This window comes from Parastagonospora nodorum (assembly GCF_000146915.1).
Source record: "Parastagonospora nodorum SN15 chromosome Unknown scaffold_17, whole genome shotgun sequence".
Lineage (NCBI taxonomy): Eukaryota > Fungi > Ascomycota > Dothideomycetes > Pleosporales > Phaeosphaeriaceae > Parastagonospora > Parastagonospora nodorum.
Window position 1 is genome coordinate 599,623 of NW_001884565.1, and position 19,007 is coordinate 618,629.

The window sequence follows — 19,007 nt, forward strand, 5'->3', positions numbered from 1 at the left end:
ATTGACCGCACTGCTATGCCTATACCAGGCTCAGCGCTGGAACATGTGTGTTGTGCATGTGTGCGTGAAGCTTCTCGTGTCCTGGCCTTACGTACTGTCATGCTATTTCATTCTTTACTAGCGTTATCCATCACGAGCCCAAAGTCAACATGGGCATCGAAACACCGATCACATTGCTCTGTCTCTCTGGCACCGCCATCTAGGGCCACTCTGCTCTGGAAATATGGTGCCTCGGCAGCTGTTAGCAGCCATCTGAGCCATGTTTGCAGTTGCTGCTGCAGGTAGTCGACCACGAAAAGTGCACAGTCATTCAACAGCCTGAAGCCATGCGCAATACTCTGGTTGGTTACGTCAGTAAGGTCCTGCACATAGCTTCAAGACAAATTGAGCTGCTATTTGTTGCAGTCTTGTTGCGTTCTCTTGTAGCTTTTTTTTAATTGGAGTCGGTGTGAGAACGCTTGCTCTGCAATGGCAGGTGCTCAGGGGTCTTAGCGCATGACGTCATCTATCCCATCATTGGTCCTTTGCGAAGCTGGAACGATAAGCAGAAAACAATTGATCACAGGCGTTATCACGACTTCTGACCACCTATATGTCGGATGCCTGCAACAGTGCCGCCTTGTCAGCCAAGCGATGCATTAGTTGACCGGATAGCCAGGGTAGAATTGGACGGCGTGCAGTGATCCATAAATACTTCAAGTTGCTGCTCCATGGTAATGTCTTTGTCCAACTGTGAGGCATTTCTCTAAGTTCTCTATACAGAATGGTGTCGTTTTGCCGGATCATCCTCGCCGCGCTCAGTAGCCACGCTGTGCTAGCGCAAACCATGCCGTTTGATTCTCGAGAAGCAACAATCGATACTGTCCACCACGCGCTGCACTCGGGCCTATCAACGTGTCGCGAGGTTGTGTCGTCCTTTATTGCTCGCATTGAGGCGCATAATAATCAAACAAATGCTATCATCACCTTGAACCACAATGCTCTGAGCATTGCCGACTCTCTGGACGAACAACTTGCGGCGGGCAATGCATTTGGACCACTCTTTTGTATCCCGATTTTGCTCAAGGACAATTATGACACGGCCAACATGCCGACTACCGGAGGTGCGTTGGCTCTCGCAAAGTCGCAGCCCTTGCAAGACGCACCGACTGTGACTGCCTTCAAACGAGCTGGAGCTATTATCCTCGGAAAAGCGAACCTTCACGAGCTCGCCCTGGAAGGTATCAGCGTATCTTCACTCGGTGGCCAGACTATCAATCCCTACGATTCGACACGAACGCCTGGTGGTAGTTCAGGTGGCACAGGCGCGGCTGTAGCATCATCATTTTGCGTAATTGGCACGGGGACGGATACTGTCAACTCGCTGCGAAGTCCAGCAAGCGCGAATTCACTGTGCAGCATCCGACCCACAAAGGGCCTGATCACCAGAACTGGCATCATTCCCATATCAACCACACAGGATGTCATTGGCCCTATTGCGCGGTCTATCAAGGATGTTGCTGTCGCTTTGACGGTCATGGCTACCACAGGATACGATGCTGCGGACAACGAGACTAGATTTGTCCCACCAGAAAACCGCAACATCGACTATGCTGCCTCCCTATCACACGCCTCGTTAAAAGGTCTACGCTTAGGCGTCCTCAATGGGTTTTTCAACCGCTCCAACGGATCTGAGGTGACACCCGTGAACAACGCAATGGATACGTTAATGTCCCAACTCACGGCTCAAGGCGTCACACTCGTCCCAGTCAGCGAATCAGTCTACAATGCTACAGCCATTCAAGCCTCTTACGATGTCCAGAGATACGAATACCGTCAGCTTATGGATGAGTACTTGAAGCGCCCATCACTCGCGGGCGAGCACCCGGCAACACTCGACGAATTGTACTCGCGCAAAGCATCCAATGGGTCTGGCGGAGAGTTCCTTGTCCTCCCATCCCAATATGAATACGTAAATACTGCACTTGTCTCATCAACCAGTAATGCAACCTACGCCACGCGTCAGGCAGGTATTCGCAATCTTACCCTTGCGCTTCTCAATACGTTTGCCTCTAACAATCTCGACGCGATCATCTACCCCGAACAGAAGAATCTCGTCGTCAAGCTCGGCTCGCCATCGCAAACAGGTCGCAACGGCATTTTAGCCGCGCTCACTGGCACACCCGTTGTCACCGTTCCAGCAGGCTTCAGCGAAGCGACGGAAGACGCGCCCATTGGTGTGCCCATTGGTATGGAGATCTTGGGTCGCCCATTCGAGGAGGAGAAGCTGCTGGGTATTGGCTATCAAATCGAGCAATTGACTAAAATTCGCAAATCGCCGGTATTTGCCAATGAGGTCCTGGAGGTTCCGGAATATAAGAGTGTGCCAGTTGTTACGCCAAATCGGGGAAACATACCGAGTGCGTATTCGGTGGGGACTTTACAGTAATCAGGAATTGTATATAGATTCGTTTTTTTTGTAAATTCAGATGCTATCTTAGGTCTAATCGTACTCTTTCCTGGTTACTGCGCTTTGTTCTTGCTGCTACGCGTTCTGAACTTACCTAGGAAGCTGGTTTGGCAACCCAATAACTAGAACTGTGCGCAGCATGTCGCATTTCCGGATTTTGCATATCTAGTTACACGGATGTGATCACATACTGTTTTTTGTGTCGGAATTTGATGTTTTCACGTGTGTCAGTGTTTGTGGATGAGTGTGATTTTTTTTTTGGCTGATTTGAAGTAAAGCTTGAAATCGAAAAAAGCGAGGACGGGATTTGCAAGCCCGACATCGTGTAACCTTGGTCTTTGCTCTCGATCTCAAAAGACTAGACCCACAGTGCCTCCGGTACTTTCTGCTAACATAGACGGTAACGTGGTCTTGTCAATTGCTCAACTTGACGGTGGGCCGGTACACTTCGTCATCTTGTCAATGGGTGCGCACAGACGCAACGACATCCACATAACCTTTGCGCAACCATGTTCCTCCCTACACAGTTGACAGGCATAATCGCTTCTTCTACGCATGCGCGCATATGGTATGGAGATTCGAGTTCTGGAATCGAGCTGCCCGCCGCTAGGAACGGCTTGTTGGGAATGTGCCATACCGCCGGACATTTCGGTACATGCTCTCGACGCCTTACAGCAAGCACCATCCCACATCCAGGACACCGGGACGAAATCGAGCACCAATGTCGTCATCAAGGAACGTGTTGGAGTCCCACGTTGTGTTGCCAATAGCTTCCCTGCAAGCACATGGCATAGTAGAAGGTGGTGATTGGCCCAGCCCTGCCGTGTGTAAACTCAGTTACGGGATGAGTACGCCGCGATCTAAGCGTTTATGATAATAACGCCGCGCGTGGTGAGGCTAGATACCTATAAATGTCGCTTTCTCCGCCTGCATTCCTGGGCAAAGCTTGTCAAAGCTTAGTATAGTGACGACTTCACGATTGTTGAAGATGAGGGCGCAGACCGCTTCAATTGCCCGTGCGGCTTCGTTCATATCGCTCCTCACACATGCTGCAGCAGCACCACCAACAACCGTCTCCGCTTCAGGTTTTGCAGGTTCTCAGACTGCGGATAGGTATCCTCCATCGGGTAGTAAGTCGAACATGATGGCCGACCGCGTTGTGTTTTTCTAACCTTGATTACAGCCTCGGTTAATCCCTCCAACTTCCCCCCAGAGTCTGTTGTTGGCTTCCCAGGCCCTACACCAACTGGAGCTGAGCCAGCGGCAATTCAGACTGCGAATGCTTACCCGTACAACGATGGAAATGCTAATGCCTTCCCCTTGATCAACCCGCAACCGCATGGCAGCGGAAGCCAGTCGCCTGACTTCGACATCACTAAGTACTGGGGAAACCTGTCGCCATGGTACTCCGTGCGCTCTTCGGATTATGGCTTACCTGATGCGGACCCTCTAATTCCTGATGGATGCGATATCACCCAAGTTCATTTGCTGTATCGCCACGGTGCCAGGTACCCTACTTCAGGCGCTGCGCCGCAGACCTTCGCTCAGAAGGTTGCAAATGCCACCAAAACGGGCCTTTCAGTTTCCGGAGATCTTACTTTCCTTGGTGACTGGACTTACAAGTTGGGAGCCGAACTCCTGACACCTTTTGGTCGCAGCCAAAATTTCATGCTCGGTGTTGCGTATCGCCAGCTCTACGGCCACTTGCTGAACAACTTTACTGAGACCAAGACCATCCCCGTCTTCCGCACCCAGTCGCAGGACCGCATGGTAAAGACAGCCCAGAATTTCGCAGCCGGCTTCTTCGGTGTGCCCGAGTTCCTCAATGAGGTGAATATCGAGATCATCGTGGAAGCTCAGGGCGTCAACAACTCTGGAGCTCCATACGAGATCTGTAAAAACTCCAATGTTGCCAACAAGGGCAGCATCGGAAGTACTGTTGCATCGCGTTTCGCCGCCAACGCGTTCAACTCGACCATTGCGCGCCTTCAGTCGCAAGTCAGTGGCATCAACTTCACCTCCACCGATGCCATCGCCATGATGCAGCTCTGCTCGTACGAGACCCATGCTCTTGGATACTCCGCGTTCTGCGACCTTTTCAGCGAAGAAGACTTCCTGAACTACGAGTATTACTACGATCTGTCGTTCTACTACAACAACGGCCCTGGTTCTCCAGTCGCCGCTGCGCAGGGCAAAGGATATCTTGATGAGTTTATTGCGCGATTTACTGGCAAGTATCCTGGTGCGAACTCCGCGCTGAATGAAACGTTTGACAACACGACCACTTTCTTCCCGCTCAACCAGTCGATCTACGCGGATGCGACGCACGAGGTTGTTGTGCTTGACACTCTTACTGCGTTCAACTTGACCGCTCTATTCAACGGCCCTCCTCTGAGCCCGACCGGAAATCGTAGGGAAAACAGCTTTGTTGCATCCAAGCTCGTACCTTTTGCGACGCACTTTACTGCGCAGGTGTTGAGCTGCCCGGCTATGCAACCGACGAAGCAGATCAGGTTCATTGTGTGAGTTCAAGAATCTTCAGCTCCTCCTATCGTTGTAACGTACTGACACTGACCCTAGCAACGACGCTGTCATCCCAATCAACGAATCATATCCGGGATGCCCTGAGGATGCGAATGGTCTCTGCTCTTTTGATCATGTTGTGTCCGTGCTGCAGAAGCGCAGTGCTGAGATCGACTTTGACTACGACTGCTTCGCAAACTACACCGCGTCGCCGGGTATGGATTACAACGGACGTGCTCCGAAGGCGTAAACTTGGTAGACCGTCGTAGAGAGAATAGGCCAATAGTAATAATAGAACGGGTGTGGGCGGAGTTGATAGTTGCTGTGTCACGCATCTTGATGATGAGTGCTTTTTCCATGTCCGCGGAATTTTCTTCGAATACGCCTTGCTATGTTTTTGACGCCGACAGTAAATTGAAGTTTTGCGTTGGAGACGTGTGCATGCGTGCACCGCATAAAGTCCCGGAATTGCTCCGCTTCGAGCACAGCCTCAGTGTGGCGAAGTAATAGGAGATCGACGACTCGCAATTCAACCCATTCCGTGCAGCTCCGGAATGCCTGCCGCTGCGAATGTCCGCAGTATGATCCGCCCTTTCCGACGCGCTGAGCCACGCAGGCTTACACGACAGAGATGACAGCGGTATTTTGATGAACGAACTTTGTTGTGATGGAGCGGACGATCGAAGTTGACGCACGAACTGTGGACGCCAAGGCTAGCCAAGTCACCGCAAAGTTCCGCCCGTCTCCTTCAAAGATGCGATCATCTTCCCTGATTCCTTCCATCTCGAATCCACTGCCGATGCCTTAATCCCAATGGCTGCGCTTCCTTATGGAGGTATCGTCAACATTGTCACGCTCGTGTTCTTCTCTGTCTACCTCAGCACCTCCATCTACCTGATTGCTCGCCAAGGACTCGGCCGCAGCTCGCCATGGATCTGGCTCTCCTTGCTGTCAATTTGCCGCCTGACGCAAGTCGCAATCGATTTCTACGCCACGACGACATTTCCGATCAATACGGCTCCCAATACATCGCTGGAAAGCGGTGTTGCGATTCTCACGTCCATGGGATTGACTCCTTTGTTCATGGCGACAAGTAGCTTGCTCAATACCACCACTAGGCCCAAAGGACGCCGCATGCAATGGATTCTGGTCATGGTTCACATCCCGCTTGTCATTTCCTTCATTCTGATTGTCGCTGGCGGTATCGATCCGGATTCCCGTGATGGTCCAACGTTTGCTGCCACGGAAGCGACCAAAGCTGGCGTGACGCTATACGTCGCATGTTTCGTCGTTCTAATTTGGGCCACCACCGTTATTTCTGCACGATTGTATTTGGCGGACTCAAACGAAGTCAAGATTCTGACTACTGTGGTACTCAGTTTGCCATTCTTCGTTGTCGATGTCGTCTACATGATGTGCTTTGCGTATGAAGGTTGGGAGCCGGAAGATTACGAGCGTTGGCAGCATATGCGCTTCAACGTCATCAGCGGCGACGTCACCATCCAATTATGCATGTAAGTTTGACAATCCCTCTGCTGAATCCGTATTGCGAAAAACCCCCATTTCTATTTCTTGCATCTGTTTGCGCCGTTAAGCTGATTGCCGTTTTCTAGGCAAGTTGTGATGGAATACGTCATAGTTGGCCTATATCTTGGTCTTGGCCTCGGATTGCCGAGTAAAGCTGCTCGGTTAAGAGAAGAAGTAGAAGACCGAATTGATCAAGCACGAGCTCTCGATGGCGATCAATTGCAAGAGACAGTATTATGGAAGCTGCACAATGCAGTCTCAAGAATGATAGCGGCCATGATCATGCCGGCCTTGCAATTCGCGCATTGGATGCTGGGAAAACTATTGCGGGAATGAAATGACGTCAAAATCGAATCGTTTACGCCTTTTTCCTAATGTGAGCAGACCTTTGTCTGACCCCAAAGACTGTGAGATGTTCGCGGAAAGATCACATGACATCGCGCCGCTCCTTCCCATGTGGCCCAACGCGCCAGACGCGCCAAGACTATTGACCGTCTTTCCTCGTCCCTGCCCGCACTTCCACAGAGTCTCGCGACAATACCAAGCTCGTTCCACTCACCTCGCACATAGCTGGAGACGTCCATGGTACTCAATGGCGACTCTGAAAGACCTCCCGGTCGAGCTGATGCTCCGCATCGTCCACTACGTCAGCGAAACAATGCATGAAGATACAGACACGGCGAAATTCTTAGAATCACCAATCGTCGCCCCTCGAGAAGTCGACAGAGCTTTCTGGCGCCTCACTCTTGCACGCTACCAGGATCTACGCCATCTTGCATTAACATCTCGCGTCATGCGTCCGCTTGCTCAAGAGTATCTTTTCCGTGCCGTGGCGGTGGACAACAGTGTCCGTACAGAACGGGGAGCCATTACTGGAATACACCGTATCCTCATTGTTCTGTCTCAAAGGCCAGATTTGGCAAAACGAGCGGAGTCACTTCACATCGACGTCAATCCATTTGTTGTACAACACTCTGAGCATGCATTGGATCTTGGCACTGGCTGTGAGAAGACTCCATGCTATTGCAGACTCCACGAGCTCCAAGGTATCTGTGCGACTCTAGTAGAGGGCATCGAAATGTCTTTGTGGCTCACGAAAGCCGTTCCGTCCTCGTCTAGGAGGAGGCGGTATGGCTTCTATACCGAATGGCAGAAGATTCTTCGTAATGAGTACGACCATTGCTTCACCAACAACTATGCATGGGCAGCCATCACGGGTATCATACCATATCTGCTTCCAAATCTCTCTGCCCTATCTTTGAACACTTATCGGGACGACGAAGCGGCTTTTCATTTCAGTCTCGGACTACCCGTGATCTTGAAGCCTGCTCTCATCGCTGGCTTTTTGCAGATAACTAGTCTCAAAACGACGTTCGTGCCTCCATGGGCTGCGGTTACAATGCCCACAGTCCGGAGCCTACACATTGATCTTGGGTATGCTCGTGGCTGGTATGAGGACGAAGAGTTCGGGCCCGCCTATTACGACGTTTCCAAAGGAGACAATCCTGGTATCAAATCTGTGATTATCGATCTCAGTGTGATAGTGTTGGAGAGTGTTGACGACAACGATTTTGGGTTCCGTCTTTACAATAGTCACTATGACACGGCACAGAAGCTTGTCAGGAACCTCGCTGGGTTGTGCGATTTGCAAATACGCCTTTCGTACCGGAGTCCACCGAATGCCTACCTGTATGAGGATATGCATTGGGAGCGCCTGGAGCCCACGTACGGCACACTCACAGGATTACTGCATAACGCGACTGTTGAGAGCGTCACAATCGATGCCGCAGACGTCAACTGGAGTCTATACGAAGAAATTATCCAGCAGGTCACATATGCGCACACTTGGCGCGTCCAAGCTGAATCAATTGGTGGCTTCTACACCAACACTTCTGGCTCAGACAACTGGACTTTGTCAAATCTGCCGAATGTGCGTCGTCTCGTATTGCCACAGGAGGCACTCATTGGTACACACGCACAAGGATGGCGGCCAGCACCACTGCCTGAGAATGTGGAGGAAGTAGGGGTCATTGACTCCACTCGCATCCTCAATCACTGGGCGAGATATGTTCTTGAGTATCCATCCGAATATCCGAACCTTAAGCGCATCAGTCTCTGGTGCGACAGACTGGCCATTTCCCTCTCGCCAGACCCACGACTTCGGCAGGTTCACGACTCTGTCGATCACCCAGTGGCGCAAGATACTAGCAGGAGTTCGGAAGAGAGCCCAGACGACGTTGAAGATCCTTACTTTAGCGAACGCTTCTTTCATCGCCTCGATAGAGACTTAGAAGAAGCCATAGAAGAAGAAGATAAGTTGGGAGACGAAGATGACAGAATATGGGATGAGTTGCAGCGCGCCGGCATCGAGGTGGTAATCAATCTCAAGCAAAATAGGGGTTGGCGCCACACATTGGAATGACCGGACCACTCATGTTGGCAAGGCTTATACAGCACGCGACGCATGCTGGTGGTTAGAGCGGTTATGGATGTGTTCTTCACGGGTACAGCCTAAGCGGCATTAAATAATCATTATGTAGAGAGCAAGGAGTCATGTTCTATCCCGGGTATATGCGCCGTCAAAACAATCATCGCACATTAAACCATTTACAGCTGCGTGATCTTCACCGTCTTCATGATGCCTTTGTTATTCGAGATTGATCCAGTAGGCGACGTATTCCAGCTTTCCTTGTGCTGATCCCAATCCTTGTTCAGAACAATCGTGCTTCCCGATGGGCTTCCACCGCCACCGCCAACAACATGGACGTGATTGTTCTTCGAGTCGTGGTTGGTGAGCTGGATGTCGTTGTGATCACCTTGGCTACCGTGCTCCAGATAACCAGATCGTGTGGGGTGTGTTGACGCCCCCCATCGGGAGGGTTTCCGGCTCGCGCTGTCGTGTGTAGACATTTCACTGAAGACCTGGCGGAGGAGGGGTCGTAGAGTAGCAGCAGCGGATGTCGCTAGGCCGATGCCAGTTTCGCATGTCGACCAGATGGCCACGTCAATGGTGGAGTAGAGGAAGTCAGGAATATCGTTGAGGCCGTTGATAAAGGGGATGCGGACTATCGTGGCCGTGGAACCGCTGGTACGAGGTTAATAAGCGTTCGTGAACTATGGGGCGTGTTGCCACTTACATAGCACAACATGCAAGGACAATACCGACTGTCCACTTCTTACGGCTGTTCATCTGCAGCTTGCGCACGATGAAGATTGGCACGATACTGAAAGTCCAATCCGTAACGCAACTCAGCGCCGAGTATCCGTAAAACGAGTTGACGATGACATTCGAAGGGATGCAGTGTCCTTTACCGCCTCTGAACTGCTCCCAGAAGTAGGATACCGGCCAGCATTGGAAGGTAAAGATGAAGAAGAAATATACACTGTACACCTGTATGGCGATGAGGCAGGTCCAGAGGATGATGCGGTGCGAGCGGTCAACAGCGATCCTGAGCAGGAAGATACCGATGCTGAATTTGAGGAAGATGTTGGTGATCACGTAGGTAGGTTCGCAGCACCACCACCACTGAACAAGATGTATTAGGACATTGCATTGTTTGTGGACTGTAGGTCTTCTTACCTTCATGCCGTTCGGCAGCTTTTCGTCGGGGATGAGATATCTTCGCTTTCCGGTGCCATTTGATATTCCCAATCGAGCCAGGGTACAGAAGACGAGGAAAGAGATTAGGGTAAGGACGGAGAACCAGTCATCGGCAGCAAAGTTCTTGACGATGAAGACCTTGGTGTAGCATCGAAGGAGTACCAATAGTGTGCATATTGTAATGAAGAAGCCTAATACACCAATGAACTCTGGAGAACGATCTTCTTTCGCCATGATGGTAGGTGGTGTGAAATTCAGGATTGCTAGGGGCCCAGCAAGAATGGTCTCACAGTGACGGGAAGCGCATGTATAACAGTATAATCATCTTTGCTCGCACTGTCCACAGGGGCCAAAATCCACTTTCACCCATGCCATAGCAGGGACAGGCGAAGAGAGATCTACGAATTTTTCCTTCCACTCGGACTAGAACTTCCCACGATTCGACACTTCCGCGATCGTGCCCTGGGTCTATTACTGCAAATGGCATACGGGCCCTTGCCGGGTAGGTCAGACGGCGGAAAACTGGGGACCCTGATTCAGACTGCACGCGGCAAGTAAGCGTCCCACACGTTAAGGTTTCATACTCCACTCTCTTCGAGGAGCTGGGTTCTCATGGGCTGTGGCGTACGGTTGAGGGTTCTAGCGCATCGAAAATCATTCTCGCGTACGTGTGGTCGGGACGGGAAAGAGCGGAGCTCAAAGCTGCATAGAACCAACCAGCTCCAGAGATGAGTGTCTGTAGTTGCGCATGCGTGCAGGCGACCTCCGTTAGGTTTCAGCACGTCCTGGAGCATGCTCTGGTCTCGAATCAAGGGTTCCTGCACTTGGGAAAGCAGCAGGTCTGTAGTTTTCGCCGGTCGCCTTTTAGTCAACGAAATCTGAGGCTCTGCGGAACGGTCCAGCGTGTGCCAGACTACGGTATCTCGGCATCAGAGTTTGCGACTACCCACGGGCATGAAAGCCGTCATTCCGTCGTTGGATCCAAATACATCATTCTTTGTACATTGCTCGCATTAGTATGCTTGTGAGAAGATCCACCGCATTTTGCACGTTCCTGGCTAAGCCATGAACACGCGCAATCGGCCCTTTGTCGGATCAGACGGAACTCCGCACTTACTCGAGAACACACGAACGAGCTGTTCTGGATTGGTACTGTGCGCAACCCGTTATCAACAAAGGTCCTTCTCTTCTCGTGCGCAACAGTGAAATTGCCGCTGATTCAGGTGTAAACAGCACTGCCTTGGGATGTTTTGCGATGTTCCAACCTGGGAAGGTTGATGCGTCGCCACAGCCCTGAGAGGCGTCGGCCGATCTCGGCAAAATATCCCGGCGGACATCTTCCCGAGGTCCATACCACTGGATCCATCGACAACATCAAGGACAACGTCTCCAGGCCTCACACCCAAGGGCCGATTCGTGTCCTCTACACGCGCACGCTTCATTCTGTAAATGGTTGTGAGATCCCCAATTATGGAATAGATCATCACGTCAGGCAAGAACACATGGGCATGTGCGAACATGTAAGCGAACTCATGTCACCAAGCACTCCAATCAAACGCAATGAGTCCGGACCATTGTTTTTATATCTAGTGTGTTTGGTGCTGAGCGAAGATTGTGATACCAATCAACGGGCAACATAAATATCGAAGCAAGGTAAACAAATTATTCATAAGATAAAAGACAAACGGAGACAGCCAAATGCACCCACGAGCTGCACGGCTTTTAGAGGCTATACGGTCTCCCGCGGAGACTAAACAAGCCCCCTGAAGAAAACAAACAAGACCGATCTGCCTGATCGAAATCAATAAAACAAACAGGAAAGACAGAACCGACGCGTGCGACCACAAGATGAATACGGAGGCTGCCGTAGTCAGTGGTATCGTCAGTGAGTCCTACCGCTAGGACATCATTGGCGGAATCCAGAAAAATATAGGAAAATGCGATCTGATCAATGAGATCAGCGTGTCAGCCAGATTAAGATGTGAGACAGCCGTACTAACATTGATGAAGGAACGTCCCCCCGTCTGGAAAGTCCGATCAAATCATCCGCTTCCACATTCGACATCGGGGTCAGACCACGAGGTGATCTTCTGCGGCAAGAGTCGTGGGCGCACCTTGCTCCGACTGGTAGGTTGCCATCCACAGTATCAAATCATCCTCGGGGGCAACAGGGTCATAGTCGATCATGCCCTTGAATTCCACGTCTCCAACCTGATCGAATTGGGTAGGGTTAGGGTTATCAGTGGTTGAATTGGCTGCATCATTCTCGTAGGGGGTAGCCGAGTTGATATGTCCTTGTTCTTCCTGCTGTCTGGCTGCTGTCCTTGCGAGTTCGGCCATGGCCTCCATATGCTCTTCGTTCGGCCCTACAGGCTGTTGCAGCACCGGATGAGAAATGGCGACGAGACGGTTCTTTTCAAGGAAGAATTTCAACTGTGCCTGTACGCCCATATCCCAACCAAGCTTACAAGCTGCAGCATTTTGCCTTCCCATCTCTTTCCAGCATATCGTATTCGTAGCCGGATCGCAATTGCACCACCTTTCGCCTTCGCCCAGGCTGTCGGTTCCTGGTGCGAATATGCAACGCTCCCAAGAGTAAAACTCTTCAAAGTCATCAAAGTCATCCATGCTTGTGTAAGGCGAATATTAGATGAAAGCACGGTGCTTTGTTCAAGGTTTTGCTTTTGCAGGTGATGTACAACAGCCGCAGTCGATACAAAGATAAAAGAGCCAGATGTATTACCTTCTTATAAGATGCTCCCTGAAGCTTACCACAGAGGACCTAAGGCTGCTGTACCATGGTAGATATCGCGAATCGTATTGAGAAGGGTCTCACATCATGTGAATCGCGCACTACTGAACCACGGAACAGGTCAGACTGTGCGCAATTCTTCACACCAGCTTCGACTCAAACATAGCATAAGATTAAAAATTAAACAATTCGTTCGGCATCCTGCTCTCGCAAATTGTGGACTATTCACTCGTAACCGTGGTAGCACAATCCGCTAGAATCAACCGAGCCAACGAGAATGCTCGAAACCACCTAGCTACCCCAACGAGGTAAGTTTTAGATGCATGGCCACGGCGAGATAAAATTGTAGGGTGGGGCCGTTTGCAGCGATATTGCACACATCAATGTGACATGTTAAAAAAGTGTGGGGAAGGGGTCATTGAGCAGTCGTCATCCCTTCCATCATCTACATTGGGTACCCGGGCACTACCTGACGCAGAGTGTTGCGAGAGTTTCTGCGTCCTCTCGACTGCGGTTATATCAGGAACATCCTCTACGGCGGTTTACGGATGCGTTTGACGCTGACAAATAGAGCTGAGAGCAGTATCAACGGCTGCGGGGAAAAAAACGGCAGCTCCTCCACCCGTCTCACGGTGCACCCTGTTTCTTTTTACACTAGTCTCCGAGCTTGCTAGGCTGCGGCGGTTCATTAAGAGCAGAGCCATGGCTACCAGGAAAATAGTTTGTACCTTGCTCTAGTACTCTACTTCTACCATGGCGGCCAATACTATGATGGCACGCGGCAAGTGAGTAGCTTCTAAGAACAACGATACGCCCACCGCGACCCCCAACCAGGACCGCAACATGGTTCGCATCATCTTCAACGTCCGCGGTACCGACTATCCCCACGACCTACTCCGCCGTCTCCTCGTTACCTCGAAATATATCACCAACAACGGCCGTGAGCAAGCTGCTGGCCGCAAGCCTGAGCTACGCCTTAAATTTAACCTGCGCCATGTTGGCCACATGTGGCGGCACTATTGGGTGTTAAATCGCCAAGTCGGGCTCAACTACTTTTCTGCCTTATCAATACCAACAGGCAAACAAATGCTCTACCGAGAAGTACGAGTACGACTGCTACCTCGACCTCCTGGCCTGCCTTTGTCTGAGCCACTGCCTTGGTGATGATACCTTCGAGGAGGCCGTTAGAACGACAATCATCGGCAAACTGCGCATTGGCAGTGATCAGGCGATCTTCATCGCTTGCCTCAACGACTAAGTCGTCAGTGATCATTTCCCTAGGTTTGAGAAGAAATCATCTGTTCGCGCCATCATCGTCAACGTCACCGCCTAGTTCGGCACCATTGGCTACATCCGAAGTCTTGTCCAGCGCAACGGCTATCCGCGAGGTTACGTCACAGCAGTTGCCGCCCAGGCCTTCGAAGAGATGCTTTGCTTCAATTTCAGTGATCACGTCACCGAGTCCGAGGTAGCTTTTATGCCTCCAAAGTCTAAAGAGAAGCCTGCGACGTGGGAGATTTTGGCATCGCGCCTCAAGCCTCGTGTTACTGGCGACATCAATGCTTGTCGCAAGTAGAAGTGAGGGATTTGGCCCTGTGCTGATGCATGCCGGACCATACAGGAACATGACGGTCGTTCTCAGTTTCCGGAACTTGTACGTTGGCTACAATCACAGTGGCTGTCAGCGCCCATGCGCTCGAGCTCAAGCTCATTGCTTGCTTTCATCGCCACTCAATATACAACTCGAGCTTTCACTTGATGGAAGATGGCGCTTGTCTCTTCATCTCACACCCACCAGCCTGGTTTCGTTTAGGTCCTAGCTCATCAATAAAAACACATTGACCGACCATCCCTCTATCTTCATTCCTACCTCTGAGCTGGCTCACCACTGCTTGTACATCGTGAGATATAAAGCAACTTCAAATAATCACACTCAACTCCGAGAACAAAGCATGTTTTCACGGTAAGAGTCGTCAGGCCTACGGAGATACCAAAGACTAATAATGAGACCCCAGGGCTTCTACAGCTGTCATCTTCCACGTGCCACGGAGTACAGATATCCATACTGAGCTACTGAAGTACAAGAAATACCGCATCAATTCCGCAAATCTTGCCGCCTCTTGTCTTGAGCAAGAGCAAGTCCAGCAGCCATCGTCCAGCTCGAAGAATTCGCAACATCCCATAACTCTGGAACAGACTACAGTCGAGCACTTTGTTGCGTACGAGAAATGCATTCAGAAGGGAGAGATCTCCTTGCTTTCAAGTATGGCACACCGGAAGAATATCCTTCTGGGCCTGTCTGCCGTATCTTGAAGCCACACTTTCGGCTTTTCTGCCAAGAAAGTAGTACCACCGCTTACACCAGACCAAGTAAGGGATGACTATGGCCACCTGCTAGCATGCTACTGGCTTGGTTCTTTATTACATGACTGGCGATTTCAGGACGTCGTTGTCTCAAAGATCCTAGCCATGCTTCGAAGCAAAGACGGTCATCAGTCTCAGTTCGTTCGCCTACTTACACAGACTGGCGTGCAGTTATTCATTGGACAGTGCGGAACAAAGTCAGGCCTCTTCAGAATGACAGTCAGTGCATATGCACGCTTCGCTTCGTCGCACGAGATCGACGTGCTGGCCTTGTCAAAGTACCCACCCGACTTCCTGCGACATGTCTTGAAGGACCTGGCTTTGTTGAGAAAAACCCAGCACAGAGATGGTATGGTTCCAGAAGAGTTTGCGATCGCGGACTGTTCCTATCATAATCACGGATTCTATGGCCCTTGTGCTCTGCGTCAGAATGGAGGAACACCTCAGGATGGTGCCTAGAGATAGAATTGAGGATGGTGACGCAGGATTTAGTTTCGAGTACAATCTTGAGGTGAGGCAATCAGGTCACGCAGGCTTGTAGCAGAACGCGTCCCACCTACTTATAGATAGCTGGGAGATGGAAGATTGAACGGAGCTGTACGGTAATGCCATGAGAAAGAGTACGAACGAAAATACAGACTATCCATTTGTGATTAAGCTCAACCTACTCAACCAACATGACCATCTTCTAATCTAATCTTGCATATTGACTCGAGCAAGTCAGCAAAGTCGCTTCCACTCGCGTGGAAAATGTCTCTCTTTCTAAACAACACATATTCAATCATGCAACGCTTTCGAGATTTTCATCGGTTGCGTGGTGTCAAATGTACGTGAATATCTATCGTGGGCTCGTTCGAAATTAACGGCTGAAATACATCCTCGCAAAAGAAGTCTTGAGGTGAGCTTGTCAAGTATCATCATCTGCATAAGTCTACCATTAAGGGCAGTCATATTGGTTGACCTCAGCATGCAATCTACGAATACGCGCTTTGGTACTCATTTCTTTGCGTAGAACGTGCTCATCCGATACTTCGTCTCACCCTCGTATGGCGCGAGATCGATCAGCGCTTGCTCGCCCTCCTTGATAATCGCTTGCCGTATACGTTCATTTCGAGGCTCAATGGTCACCTTGAATGGCTGTGGTCGCATGTTGAGCCCATTGCTACATACATGTTAGTAAGTCATTGGAAACCAAGGCAATATATCTTACGTGTAGTCAAAGATGTCCACCGGCACTGGTTTTCCATTCTCGTCCAAGGCGGGTCCGAGTCTGAAGCCCCACAGAAGTCGTGCGATCGTTAGCCATGTACCTTGCTCTGCCAATGCTTGTCCCGAGCAAACTCTCCTTCCCCAGCCGAATGTCATATACCCGCGCTCACCAGGGAATGGACGTGCATCGGGGTGATTCTTGAGAAACCTGTTTGGATTGAAGCGATCAGGTTCCGGGAACTCGCGGTCGTTGTGGTGAATCGCCCATACGTTGCCTTGCACCCATGTTGACTTTGGAATGAGGTAGCCGTTGTAGTAGTCGTCTTGTGTTGGTGCATGTGGCTGTCCGCCGATGATCGCGACTGATCGCCATCGGAAGACTTCCTTAACAAAAGCACGTACGTATGGCAAGTTCGCGTCGTCTTCGAATGACGGACTCCGATCGGGACCGACCACACGATCGATTTCTTCCCAGGCTGGTATCAAGGTTTCAGGAAATGCGCGCATTGCCAAAACAGCCGTTATGAGTGTGCTGCTTGAGGTATCCGAACCAGCACCGAAGAGGTTCCCTGAAAGTGCGGAAATCTCTCTTGGGGACAGATTGTATTTCTCTTGCTCCTTGAACAACATTTTGGCATAACAATCATCATGGCCAGGTTTCTCGTTGGCTTCGTGGGCGAGAGAATAGAAGAAGTCGTGACCGCGATGCGACTTGCCTCTCTTCCCCAGTCCATGCTTCCACGGCGCATATTCAGTTGGTACCTTAGCTAGCAATGGGAATGTCTCCAGTAACATTGGAAACGTCTTTCCTGGCACATTCAAGTCCGCTGCGCGATGCATCACTGCGATAACCTCGGTGATGATAGGGTCTGTTGAGCTCGCCACCCTCCTGCCAAAGCCAATGATGGAGACAACGCTTGTCGCATATCGCTCAAAATGCGCTACGTAGTTTTCTGGGGTACTCAAGAGGTCATACGCCACGACTTTGCTTTCATCGTTTTGGAAATCACGGTATCGCTTGACCTGCTGAATCCCGACACCTTGATGCATCAACTTCCGCTGGACTCGAAATCGCTCTCTTTGCGTAGGCGTCAACGTATACATATTGACGAGGTTGTGTTGGCCTGAGCCAAGTTCGGCGAACACAAGCATTCGGGGCCGTGAGCAATAAATGCCAGCCCTCTTATCGAACAATTCTGATGCTGTCCATGCATCATTGATCCATACTGTTGGGTTTCTTCCGATCCAATAAGTGATTAATGGTGTGTTGTATCTCTTCGAAAGCTCTTCGAAGTATATCCAGGGTTTGTTGTCCGGTAGCTGAAACGTGTTGCCGACAATGGGATACGGAAAAGGGCCGGGAGGCTGCAAAGTCAGACGCTTCCTAAAGTTGATGGATGAAAGACGTTTCTCACCATCTTCGATCTCATGTATAGCATCCACGCATAATCTGCAAGTACACCAAGAGCGGCCGTGATGAACGCGGCCAGCACAATGTTTGCAGCGCCAAACTTCGAGATGCCATGTTGCAGATAATGCAATGGCATTGCCTCGAAAAGCTGCTCTATCGCCATAATTGCCCTATATGCTTGTAACTGTGGAAGCTGCAGACCTCGGGACTGACTTCGACCAAGACGTTTCTACCACCTTTTCGACGCTATGCCAGTCTTCGTACAGGAACATGCGATGGTGTGGATGTGACAAAGCCAATTAGCGAACAGTTGAAGCTAATGTTTCTGGCTTCGAGCGCCGTCGATGCCCGAGGCTGCTAGGCAGAGACCGGGGAAGTTGGCACCCCACATTACGATGGTGGGGCACAGGGCCGGTTAAAGTTTGCCTGCACTGTACAGGATCAGTACATATGCAGCCCGACAATAATTCCGTGTGCACAATGCTTGAAGCTGGGAAGTCAAATCATGTGGTGATTTTGACGCATTGAGGAATCGAAACGCGTCCTGTTACAGGTCGTCGATGGAACCTTTCAAGCTTGGATTCCGAGGTCAACTAAATGCAGTACTACCATGGCATCTACTTGATACGTCTAGCACGCACGTCTGCTTATAGTTTTGGAATGCTTGAAAATGAGCACTTGCTCGGCGTGCGCTTCTTTCTCAAAACTTCAGTACAAAATTATGTCTTTTCCGGACACTCATTCGTGTAGGGAAGACAGTGCCTTTCAAAGAGTATTGTTAGAATGCGCGGCTGGCTAAAATTGCGGTTCAGTTAGCGACCGTAAAGGCAATTTGTACCAAGAGAATCTGATATATGAGCCTTGCTGTGAAGGACGATGAGATTGTTCGCGACGCAAGAGAAGCCGACTGGCGAGGGAGCTCGGAAAATGAGGAACTTATTGTATGGACTTCTTATGTGGGCAGGTATGATGCAGCTTCTGAATTGAGTTGAAGCGCAAGAAGCATCGTTGTCCTCTGATGCTACTGTATCTGAATCGAAGAACTGTCATATTTACCGGTCACACCAGGGCAAGGAGGAGACAGAGAACAGTGCAACTGACGTGCGAAGGCTGCAAATTCAATTCGACCAAGCAAGATTCTCTTTTCAGAACTTCTTACTTCTGGAGAAAT

General features: G+C 50.5%; 9 protein-coding genes across 9 annotated transcripts; 6 read left to right on the top strand and 3 right to left on the bottom strand.

The window, feature by feature from the left end:
• Window positions 1-763: 763 nt before the first annotated feature.
• On the top strand, window positions 764-2,428 carry SNOG_10669 (hypothetical protein; the record flags this gene model as incomplete). The annotated part of the gene is made up of 1 exon (XM_001800879.1): window positions 764-2,428. One exon carries the CDS (start codon window positions 764-766, stop codon window positions 2,426-2,428), a length of 1,665 nt encoding a protein of 554 aa, XP_001800931.1.
• Window positions 2,429-3,590: 1,162 nt separating this feature from the next.
• Window positions 3,591-5,222, top strand: SNOG_10670 (hypothetical protein; the record flags this gene model as incomplete). The annotated part of the gene is made up of 3 exons (XM_001800880.1): window positions 3,591-3,608; window positions 3,665-4,971; window positions 5,030-5,222. 3 exons carry the CDS (start codon window positions 3,591-3,593, stop codon window positions 5,220-5,222), a joined length of 1,518 nt encoding a protein of 505 aa, XP_001800932.1.
• A 563-nt stretch (window positions 5,223-5,785) lies between these two features.
• SNOG_10671 (hypothetical protein) lies at window positions 5,786-6,490 on the top strand (the record flags this gene model as incomplete). The annotated part of the gene is made up of 1 exon (XM_001800881.1): window positions 5,786-6,490. One exon carries the CDS (start codon window positions 5,786-5,788, stop codon window positions 6,488-6,490), a length of 705 nt encoding a protein of 234 aa, XP_001800933.1.
• Window positions 6,491-7,898: 1,408 nt separating this feature from the next.
• Window positions 7,899-8,921, top strand: SNOG_10672 (hypothetical protein; the record flags this gene model as incomplete). The annotated part of the gene is made up of 1 exon (XM_001800882.1): window positions 7,899-8,921. The coding sequence occupies one exon, from the start codon at window positions 7,899-7,901 to the stop codon at window positions 8,919-8,921; it is 1,023 nt and encodes a 340-aa protein (XP_001800934.1).
• Window positions 8,922-9,106: 185 nt separating this feature from the next.
• SNOG_10673 (hypothetical protein) lies at window positions 9,107-10,334 on the bottom strand (the record flags this gene model as incomplete). The annotated part of the gene is made up of 3 exons (XM_001800883.1): window positions 9,107-9,564; window positions 9,644-10,025; window positions 10,080-10,334. 3 exons carry the CDS (start codon window positions 10,332-10,334, stop codon window positions 9,107-9,109), a joined length of 1,095 nt encoding a protein of 364 aa, XP_001800935.1.
• Window positions 10,335-12,170: 1,836 nt separating this feature from the next.
• On the bottom strand, window positions 12,171-12,728 carry SNOG_10674 (hypothetical protein; the record flags this gene model as incomplete). The annotated part of the gene is made up of 2 exons (XM_001800884.1): window positions 12,171-12,466; window positions 12,569-12,728. The coding sequence occupies 2 exons, from the start codon at window positions 12,726-12,728 to the stop codon at window positions 12,171-12,173; spliced, it is 456 nt and encodes a 151-aa protein (XP_001800936.1).
• Window positions 12,729-13,695: 967 nt separating this feature from the next.
• On the top strand, window positions 13,696-14,428 carry SNOG_10675 (hypothetical protein; the record flags this gene model as incomplete). Its single annotated transcript, XM_001800885.1, has 4 exons — window positions 13,696-13,875; window positions 13,931-14,106; window positions 14,134-14,184; window positions 14,212-14,428. The coding sequence occupies 4 exons, from the start codon at window positions 13,696-13,698 to the stop codon at window positions 14,426-14,428; spliced, it is 624 nt and encodes a 207-aa protein (XP_001800937.1).
• A 376-nt stretch (window positions 14,429-14,804) lies between these two features.
• Window positions 14,805-15,675, top strand: SNOG_10676 (hypothetical protein; the record flags this gene model as incomplete). Its single annotated transcript, XM_001800886.1, has 3 exons — window positions 14,805-14,815; window positions 14,868-15,115; window positions 15,224-15,675. The coding sequence occupies 3 exons, from the start codon at window positions 14,805-14,807 to the stop codon at window positions 15,673-15,675; spliced, it is 711 nt and encodes a 236-aa protein (XP_001800938.1).
• Window positions 15,676-16,422: 747 nt separating this feature from the next.
• SNOG_10677 (hypothetical protein) lies at window positions 16,423-17,529 on the bottom strand (the record flags this gene model as incomplete). The annotated part of the gene is made up of 1 exon (XM_001800887.1): window positions 16,423-17,529. One exon carries the CDS (start codon window positions 17,527-17,529, stop codon window positions 16,423-16,425), a length of 1,107 nt encoding a protein of 368 aa, XP_001800939.1.
• Window positions 17,530-19,007: the final 1,478 nt, after the last annotated feature.